Raw genomic sequence first — 10,767 nt, 5'->3', positions numbered from 1 at the left:
AATATAAAGCTGCATCATATTTAAGTTGAAAGATGAAAATAATTTTCATTACACTGTAGATTACATATGCCCCAGGTTTGCTCCCCATCTCCTCCACCTGAGGGACTTCTGAGACATATAACATAAGACGTAGAGTCGCCTATATATAGTTTTGTTAGAAGACGTAACACAATGGAACCTGAATAGTGCCTTTCCATTCTTGAAGATTAACATACACTTGTTACTTGCTGCCATTGCTACTTTAATATTCATACTATTAGAACAGAAAAATAATGTGCTTTTATTCATAACTCTTAAAGTTCACAAAATCAAAATGAAAACTGCCAAGCTTTCAGACACTTCTGTTCTCGGTATGACAGTGGTCTAATCAATTGCGTAAAACATAATAATTGAAATTTAAATTTTTGGGGGAAAAAAGCAAAGTAATAAATAGAGCTAATTATTTTATGTTAAAGCTATTCCTCTTTTAGTATGTTAGGTCTAGATTTTAGATGAGGCTGCTTTCTCCCTATGGACAAACTAAGCATAATGCTGACCATACACTACAATGCACACAACATCACATTTAGGTTGTTAGATGTAATTCATATAGGTCTACCGAAACATTCCCATCCGTTAGTACAAGACCAGTCTATAGAGTCTGCTATACACATTTCCTACATATCACTACAGAAAAGGTATGTACAATAACTAGATAGGTGATGAAAACTTTCTGGATCCTATTAAGTAAGCAGAAGGTTATGACAGTGTAAAGGAACAACTGTGAAAAAAGTTGCCGTTCTACCACATGGAAATCCCTGTGCAATAATTCCAACTAATGTCAAAGGCCAAAGTTACTGCAGGGGTTTTATGGATAGGGATGGATATCATGCTTAAAAGATTATAATGGGGAGTGATGAATGCCATCAGACTGGAAAGATACAGCTGATAATAAAATTAAGCTACAGTACCTTTATAAATAATATATTTATATGAAAATTATACTTTATACTGAATAAAAACTATTTCTGCTTGAATTACAGTTGAAAATTATCAATGACAGAAAAACAATCCATAAAATGTGTGAAAATATAACAAAATGTACTTAATAGTTCATGCAAGGCAGATTACAAAAAATAACAATGAAAATCAGAATGGTGAAAATAAAATAAAGTGTCCTTAATTGTTGATTACATGAAAGCGAATTTACACCAGAGTCAAAGATGTGGGACGATTCAATAAAAAGAGACTGCTTATCCAGGCGTTCACTCGGGAGCTGATGACCGAGGCACAAATTTTAGAATGATCATTTTCTTTGGCTGCATGAAACCTGTAGTACTGAACTCCATCGGGATCTGCAAACAGCAAAATGAGAAGGACAATTCAAATGATGGTAGATCCACTTAATATAAAAATAATAATGCCACAATTTGTATTATTTACTAAACAGAGTATTATAACACTCAAGGAAGTCCTTAAGGGTTTATACGCACAGGCATTGAAAAGGTAAAGCTAATTATAGCATAGATAACACCTTGTACTGTGTCCTTACCAGAGCATTAGAAGTGTCTTAATTAATGCTGAAGCTTCCCTGCAGCATAATGTACTTGATACTTAATGAGTGTTAACACAAAACTCTACTGAATTTACTACAGACTATTAACGTTTCTCAACACTGCAAAGTCAAATTGGACACAAAATGACCACTTATTTTGAAGCCTTGATGCTGAAGAAAACGTAAGCGCATAGAACTAACACCAATGTGTACAAGGCAAAGTTTGGCAAATGTATACTTATAATAGCCGTTTGCAAAATAGAAAAATAATGTTCTCTGTTGTGTGACTAGTCTCCACATGGGGAGAGTGGATGGTAAATGTGTTACTTTTTCCCAACTCACCATTTACTCTACATCCATGTAAAGAATCACCATACAGTTTGGAGAAACTTGCCATACCATAAAATGATAACATAATTTAAGTTCCAGATATAGTGCACCTGAACCATACTGCTATATGTTATCTGTACTGTAAGTTCACTCACCAGAGTGTCTTTACATGGTCGACATGTGAAGTGTTGGAGAATGGCAGCGATTGCTACTTTCATGCTCAGCATAGCAAATCTCATCCCAATGCAGTTTCTTGGTCCATCTCCAAAGGGCAAGAATGTGTATGGAGTATGGTTTGCCCTGTTTTCTTTACTGAACCTATAAAAATCAAATAGTACATGTACAGTCCTAGCCAAATGTTTTGAGAAAGATGATATATTATTTTTCACAAAGTCTGCTGCCTCAGTTTTTATGATGGCAATTTGCATATACTACAGAATGTCATGAAAAGTGATCAGTTGAATTGCAATTAATTTCAAAGTCCCTCTATGCCATGACAAAGAAATTTATCCCAAAAACATTTCCACTGCATTTCAGCCCTGCCACAAAAGGACCAGCTGACATCATGTCAGTGATTCTCTCGTTAACACAGGTGAGAGTGTTGACAAGGACAAGGCTGGAGATCACTCGGTCATGCTGATTGAGTTAGAATAACAGACTGAAAGCTTTAAAAGGAGTGTGGTGCTTGAAATCATTGTTTTTCCTGTGTTAACCATGGTTATCTGCAAGGAAACACGTGCAGTCATTTTTTGCACAAAAATGGCTTCACAGGCAAGGATATTGCTGCTAGTAAGATTGCACCTAAATCAACCATTTAATGGAACATCAAGAACTTCAAGGAGAGAGATTCAATAGCTGTGAAAAAGGCTTCAGGGCGCCCAAGAACATCCAGCAAGCGCCAGGATAGTCTCCTAAAGTTGATTCAGCTGCGGGATCGGGGCACCACCAGTGCAGAGCTTGGTCAGGAATGGCAGCAGGCAGGTGTGAGTGCATCTGCACGCACAGTGAGGCGAAAACTTTTGGAGGATGGTCTGGTGTCAAGAAGGCCAGCAAAGAAGCCTCTTCGCTTCAAGAAAAACATCAGGGACAAACTGATATTTTGCAAAAGGTACAAGGATTGGACTGCTGAGGACTGGGGTAAAGTCCTTTTCTCTGATGAATCCCCTTTCAGATTGGGACATCTGGAAAAACGCTTGTCCGGAGAAGGAAAGATGAGCGCTACCATCAGTCTTGTGTCATGCCAACAGTAAAGCATCCTGAGACCATTCATGTGTGGGGGTTGCTTTTCAGCCAAGGGAGTGGGCTTACTCACAATTTTGCCTAAGAACACAGCCATGAATAAAGAATGGTACTAAAACTTCCTCCAAGAGCAACTTCTCCCAAAAATCGAAGAACAGTTTGGTGATGAACAATGCATTTTCCAGCATGATGGAGCTGCAAAAATAAATTGTCAAATCGGCGCTCCACTCAGTATGCAGCCGTGTATATAACTCCAAGCAACCACTTATACTTGCGTTATCATATCCATATACAAAAAAGTTGTTATATATCTATGGCGCTTACTTTCTTGCAATGAAAACGTTGTTCTAGGAGATCTTACCAGGAACAATGCAACGTACCTTCCTACAACATAAAACTTATAATGGTGTAGTATGTCTATTACATTGTAAAACAACTTTATAAGAAAAAATCATAGGTTCTATAGTCCCGTGCTAAATTGTGATCAGGCCTCTTCTGCAAGATTAAGCCCATCAGGTCTATAAAGATTCCATTTCTTCCTGTATGAACAAACAGGACATGTACGGACGGCGGCCAATGGAATCAAAGGCTTGCTTTCTAATGACAAAGACTTTTGAGCGTGCTACAAGTAGAAGGAGGACTATATAAGATGAGACATACACATTGAAGATATAACCTTGAAAAAGACTCATATTAAGAGTTGAAACGCGTTGGTTTTACAGACTACAACCGTGGGTGAGGCGAGAACGTTGCAGCGACAAAGAGACCTTTGGATAAAGACATTTGATTGCCAATTGTTATCCGTCCCCCGGTACGAGTCCATTTTTACTATTTTCATGTTTTTAATAGAAGTGTATTAGAATGTATTAAAGGATAATGCGCTAGATCGCTTCCTTTGTTTTTTTCTTGGAGTGTGGATATCCAAATACGAGGAGTAGGAGGCTAACGGATAAGGAACACTCATCAGATTTTTATGGGCGAGATTTCATTTGAAACAGAGTAAGCACACATCCGAAAGGGTGCTGCAATATAAAGAAGACACAGGTGTCCGTATTGTTTGCTGATCACAATTTAGCACGGGACTATAGAACCTATGATTTTTTCTTATAAAGTTGTTTTACAATGTAATAGACATACTACACCATTATAAGTTTTATGTTGTAGAAAGGTACGTTGCATTGTTCCTGGTAAGATCTCCTAGAACAATGTTTTCAGTGCAAGAAAGTAAGCGCCATAGATATATAACAACTTTTTTGTATACAGCATGATGGAGCACCTTGCCATAAGGCAAAAGTGATAACTAAGTGGCTCGCGGATCAAAACATTGAAATTTTGGGTCCATGGCCAGGAAACTCCCCAGACCTTAATCCCATTGAGAACTTGTGGTCAATCCTCAAGAGGTGGGTGAACAAACAAAAACCCACAAATTCTGACAAACTTCAAGCATTGATTAGGTAAGAATAGACGGCCATCAGTCAGTATGTGGCCCAGAAGTTGACTTGACATCATGCCAGGACGAATTGCAGAGGTCTTAAAAAAGAAGGGTCAACACTGCAAATATTGACTCTTTGCATGAAATGAATGTAATATAATTGTCAATAAAGCCTTTGACACTTATGAAATGCTTGTAATTTTACTTCAGTATACCATAGCAACATCTGACAAATAGGTCTAAAAACACTGAAGCAGCAAACTTCGTGAAAACCAATATTTGTGTCAGTCTCAAAACATTTGGCCATGACTATATTAGCTAAAAAAGTAATGTTAATTATTTGAAGGTTGAACCCCCAATGAATACTATATGATTTATTCCTCCAAAAACAAATCAAGTATACAGCGACTCCTTTCCAACCCCCACACTCCCACCACCTTCCCCACCTAGCTCTGTCTCATATTACTAAAAGTGAAGATCATCAGCACGCTCAGGAAGAGAATGTCAGGCGACAGGGTCACAAAGGAAAGAGGTAAGGATGCCTGAGGAAGTGGACAACTTACCAGAGACACTGCAGACCTGCAGATACATTCCACAGCTTTGCTAAATGGGTCTTGAAGAGGCCTGTAGGAGTGCCAGATAGCTCAGGAACTTGACCATCCTTATAAACACAGCTGCGCTGACGTGGTAAGCAGGGTGGTGAAGTTTCTGTACTGATCTGCTGCTCCTACAAGCTTCACCGAGGAATCAGATTTCAGATATTTGTTTTAGTTTTAATCAATAATGCCAGGAAAGCGCTCAGTGGAGATTTTTCAGGGTTTTTTAGTTAAAACCAAAATCTGGAATCTGGAATTAAAATATAATACCATTCCCAGGAATTCAAACTAATTTTGTTTTAGGCCTTTTTGCACAGCATAAGAATGTTTCCACCAGATGTCTCTCCTTCCCATGCTCAGCATAAAGAGTAACCACAGCTGCTTTTACAAGCTGACTGAGCGTGAGATGACCAGTCTCCAGTGACACCATCCTTTCTTTGAAGAATTATAATGTAAATTTCATGACTTCTGTAGTGTTATCTAGGTGGGGAAGATTACTTGTGGCTTATACCTGAAGTAAGTTACCTTTCAGGATGGAACTCGTCAGGTTCTAGCCAGTATTCAGGATCATGTTGCAACACGTACGTTGGGATCATACAGACTGTCCCCTTTTTTATGGTAACACCATTGATCTCAACAGTTTGCTTTGAGGCTCTCTCCAATCGCCCTGCAGGAGGGTACATGCGGAGGGTCTCCTGAATTACCATATCGAGGTACTCCATCTGCATCAGGATGTCATAAGTGGGACTTGCCTGTAGAGGACATCAAAATGTGGACAGGTTACACAGGCACCGATGAGTAAGAATCACAAAACAAATTTGGCTTTGCTTCCTCTACCACTTCTCCACCCCAATCCCTTTTTTTTTCTTTATTTCAGGTTGTCCTCCTCTCCCAGAAATTAAAGTGATCTTTTCTCAATGCCAGGATTCAGAAATGGAGTCAGTGAAAGGTTAACTCTGTTGATTGTCACATGCATTGTACAGCTAGGACATGTTATTAATGTATATCCCTGTTTGAAAACAGTCTGATTAGCATAATAATACAATCTCACTGAAATCTATCACGTGCATGAAATGCATTTTCCAATAAAATATGGCTCAGATATCTGACATATGTGTGCTAATCTTGTCAATAGGTTCTCTAAAGTATTAGATCCATTGATTAAAACTAATAATAAAGCAGATTCATAGTCTTAATGAGTATTATAAAAATTAGACCGCTGTATTTCACTGGGCATATTCTCACCTTCTCAGGAAGAAATGAGTCAATTTCTTCCTGTAGCTTCTGCTGAACATCAGGATAGGTAGCCAGGTTATAAAACAGGTAGGTTAACGTCAAACTTGTTGTCTCAAATCCAGCCACTATAAAAATAATGGCCTGAGCCATTATTTCTGTATCTGTCAGAGCTGTAAAGATAAAAGCAGTGGAATTCCAGATTCAGGACATATCTATCTTAGCATCCTAAAGATATATTTGATTGCTCCCAGGCTTACTGCAAAGCTGACTACTGCTGGACTAGACTCTAGAGATTACATTATGAAGTAGAAGTAGCTAGATTTGCTCCTACCTCTAAAATCAGTCCCACAGTGTATATATCTCAGACTCCAAATTTGATCTACTGTACCGTTTCTTGGGAAACTTAATACCTGCAAACGTATAACACATTGCCACTTACTTACACTATTGAACCTAACATCAAACACCATGCAATTTAATCCTTCCCTAGATTTTGCAATATAATGGACACCACGTATTATAATAAAAAAGCAAAGATACTTCTTATGAGTATGTGCTTTCACCACACACAAAATGAAGTTGCTCGTAGGAATTTTTTTTATTTACAAGCCAAAGTGCAGGAGATTCTGTAGCACTTAGATAAATTACTACAGATTAAAATGCCAGGAATTATGAATTATCCTATTTCTTATAGCTGATCAACTACAGATCTTGTTGCAGACAAATAATTTCATCACCCATTAACAGGTACAAATTCCAAGTCATCATAATGCTGGGAATCACTCTACCTTTCTGCTCATTTTTCAATCCACTGACATCTTCGATTCTAGAATCCAACATAAGTTGCAGAAAATCCACACGGCTCTGTTGAATACAAGGTAACAAGCAGGAATTATCTCATTTCTGACAGATATTTTAAATAATCTTTATTGATGTTGGTTGTTATTACATAGTAAGAGGTTTGCTATTTTTTTATGATGAGTACTACTGTTTTTATTTATATATCGCCAACATAGTCTGCACACTATACTGTAAGATAATTTTTTCCATGTATGTATGCGTGTGATATATATATATATATATATATATATATATATATATATATATATATATACACATATACACACACACACACACACGTTAACCCGTGCATGATACTCATGCATTCTAGTCAAATCAAGCTACTTAAGGTGTTAAAAAGGTTCTTGTCATGCATTTGGGCCATAGCCCAGGCCTCAACCACCAACCACTCCCCAACCACCAACCACTCCCCACTGTCACCCCCGGCAAACAACAACCACTCCCAATTGTCACTTCTCCTTCAAGAAATATATATATATTTTTTTAAATCTTTATAAACACTTTTAACAATTAACAAATTAAACAAATTAAAAACATCTTAGTATACCAAATTTCAGCCCTTTCTGAATTTTTTTTTCCACACACACTAAGAATTTAGTAGGTCAGTGTAGAACTCTGCCCAGCAGGTGGCGCTGCAGCTTGGTTTTATTTTTTCCACACAGACAGACTAACACACGCCACTAGACATTTATATTATAGATATATGTATGTGTGTATTTTTCATCAGTCCCAGTTAAGCTTACAATCTAATTCCCTCACTACATGCGCAAAACATATCTGGTCAATTTTCATTTCTTTGGTGTATGTTCTCTACCACCACACACAAACATCAGTCCAATTTTTTAACTTTGTCGGAAGCTGATTAAATTACCAGTATGTGTTTGAATGAAACTGAAGGAGCCATAGAAAACCTATGTGAACATGAAGAATATACAAATTCTAAGAATAAAGCAGCAATACTAACCACTATGCAGCCTAGAGTTGTGTAATCTCACAGGAATTAAATTTTGTAAAGGAAAAACCACCCCACAGAGGTGACGTTCTGTCAATTCAATCTTTGAATTTTACTTCACCATTTCACAATATATATCTACAGTCTACAATGTCAATTCATTCTGCTCTGTGATGTAGAGGGGTAAAATAATTGAATATCACAGAACTAAAACAATAGGCCAAATACCCCTGAAGAAACGTGAAATTAAATGCCCAAATGTGGAAGACGACGAATATTCCTTGGAACAGTTTGGACTGTTTTGCTGATCTCAAGTATTCTCTAAGTTGCAAAAATTGATGTCGCCTTAACAAAGCATTAGAAGCAAATTCTCACAAGCTTCTGTGCAGCATAGTGTACTATGTACTTAATATGTGCTACCAGAGTATTCATTAGTTTTATACCAAGTGATAACACTCATGAACGATGCAGGTAACATATTAATTTACACAAAGAGAAGGGAATGCTTGTCAGCATGTGCGTATCATCATCATCAGCTGCTATTATTTTTTAGTATGTTTTTGGAGTGTGGGAGGAAACCGGAGTAACCAGAGGAAACCTACACAAACATAGGGAGAACATACAAACTCCTCACCGATCATGATCAGAAATCGAACTCGTCATCACAGTGTCGTGAGGCAGAAGTGCTAACCACTAAGCCACCATGCTGTCTGTCTGCCTAAATCTCCTATAACTCCTTACCTCACTTCATTAGCCTTTCCTACAGTTTCCCAGTTGCAGAAAACTCACCTAAAAGAACAAGGGGACACACTTTGAAATTGAGGAACACTGAAAGGTAAAATATGGAAGAACTTTTATTACAGAAAGGGGGATATATCTTTAGAATAGTCTCCCAGCAGTTCTGGTGAAAGTCAACTAAATAATCCTGTGGGTTTTCGGTCATCAAACTCTATGGCAGGCCTGGCCAACCTGTGGCTCGCCAGGTGTTTTAAAAACTACAAGTCCCAGCATACATTGTCAGCTATAGTCTGGCTTTCACCTGGCAAAGCATGCTGGGGCTTGTAGCTTCACAACACCTGGAGAGCCACAAGTTGGGCACGCCTGCTCTATGCGGTATTTTTACTAAGCGGCAGTTCTGACGAACCAACGATTCTCTGCGCTTTGCCGTAACTTTTTTGTAAAACTGCAATCTTATTAGAGACAAAACCCTATAGGTTTTGTCTTTAATACAATTTTCATTTTAATAAATGATAGCAAAGTGCAGAGAATGAACTGCCGCGTAATAAATATACCCCTATGTGTCTATAAAAGTTTTCCCTAATTTCCCTTAGCTTGGAATGTCATTCCCTTCATGGTATGTCACCAATGCTTTTCCAAACAAGCAAGTTCTTAACCAGCCACTCCCTCACAAATGTCTTATTGTAACTCGTTTCCATTAGATTGTAAGCTCTCCCAAGCAGGACCCTCTTTACCATTGTTCTGATTTGTACTTCATTGGTGTCTTACTTCTTTTGTAAGAGCTAGTTGAGCAATAGACATTATCCAACAAAGATGCTTTGTTTTTCTGAACGACAGTTGAGATCTAACACTCTAATACATATCTCGGCTATCCTGCATTGAGCCCAGTATCCTGCCTCAGCACTCTGCCCACTATCATCATCATCATCATCATCACCATTTATTTATATAGCGCCACTAATTCCACAGCGCTGTACAGAGAACTCATTCACATCAGTCCCTACCCCATTGGAGCTTACAGTCTAAATTCCCTAATATACACACACATACAGAGACGGACAGACAGAGACTAGGGTAAATTTTTGAAAGCAGCCAATTAACCCACCAGTATGTTTTTGGAGTGTGGGAGGAAACCGGAGCACCCGGAGGAAACCCACGCAAACACAGGGAGAACATACAAATTCCACACAGATAAGGCCATGGTCGGGAATTGAACTCATGACTTCAGCGCTGTGAGGCAGAAGTGCTACCACTTCGCCACCGTGCTGCCCATTCAGCAGTCCTAATCCAAATAAAAGCCCTATTAGTTCTACACACTACCTAGATACACGCGGTTACACGTGGTGATGTCTGGTGGTAGCAACAGCAATACTCAATAGAGGACACCAAATCAATGCACAGTTGACACTTGCAGTAGGAGTTTGGCTAGGCTGGCAAAGTACACCAGTAGCAGTGATCAGTGATGGTAAGTTATTGACATTAACGAAACTGATAAACCGGTAACATCCTGGCGAAGTAGGCACATCCAATAAGAGGAACTTTTGTGGGTATAATTCATATACAAGCATCAAACTATTAGTATATTTTAGACAATCTACAATATAAAAAAATTGCTCAGGGCTCATTTTCATTAGATTTAATCTTTTTCAAGTCTATGTAAAATCTTATCCTTGCACACAACCTCTTTCCAACATTAGTGGGGAAGGCCGCACTGCTTACCTATGGAGATATTATATAGCAACTATTGCTTCTGGTCTATTGCAGTCGACGACTAATATTTCATATATATATATATATATATATATATATATATATATATATATATATATATATATATATATATATATGA

The 10,767-nt window shown here is 38.1% G+C and overlaps 1 protein-coding gene across 1 annotated transcript in view; it reads right to left on the bottom strand.

The window, feature by feature from the left end:
• Positions 1–264: 264 nt before the first annotated feature.
• Positions 265–10,767, bottom strand: part of LOC142144177 (cytochrome P450 3A9-like) — a 36,217-nt gene continuing 25,714 nt past the window's right edge. Inside the window, exons 9-13 of the mRNA XM_075202713.1 lie at positions 7,156–7,231; positions 6,377–6,537; positions 5,657–5,883; positions 2,020–2,182; positions 265–1,334 (exon numbers count right to left, since the gene is read on the bottom strand). Of these exons, the coding sequence (XP_075058814.1) occupies positions 1,245–1,334; positions 2,020–2,182; positions 5,657–5,883; positions 6,377–6,537; positions 7,156–7,231 (717 nt within the window). The 3' untranslated portion in view covers positions 265–1,244. The remainder of the gene's footprint in view (positions 1,335–2,019; positions 2,183–5,656; positions 5,884–6,376; positions 6,538–7,155; positions 7,232–10,767) is intronic.

This window comes from Mixophyes fleayi, chromosome 3 (assembly GCF_038048845.1).
Source record: "Mixophyes fleayi isolate aMixFle1 chromosome 3, aMixFle1.hap1, whole genome shotgun sequence".
In the NCBI taxonomy this organism is placed as follows: Eukaryota; Metazoa; Chordata; class Amphibia; order Anura; family Limnodynastidae; genus Mixophyes; species Mixophyes fleayi.
This window is presented reverse-complemented; position numbering and strand designations above follow the sequence as displayed.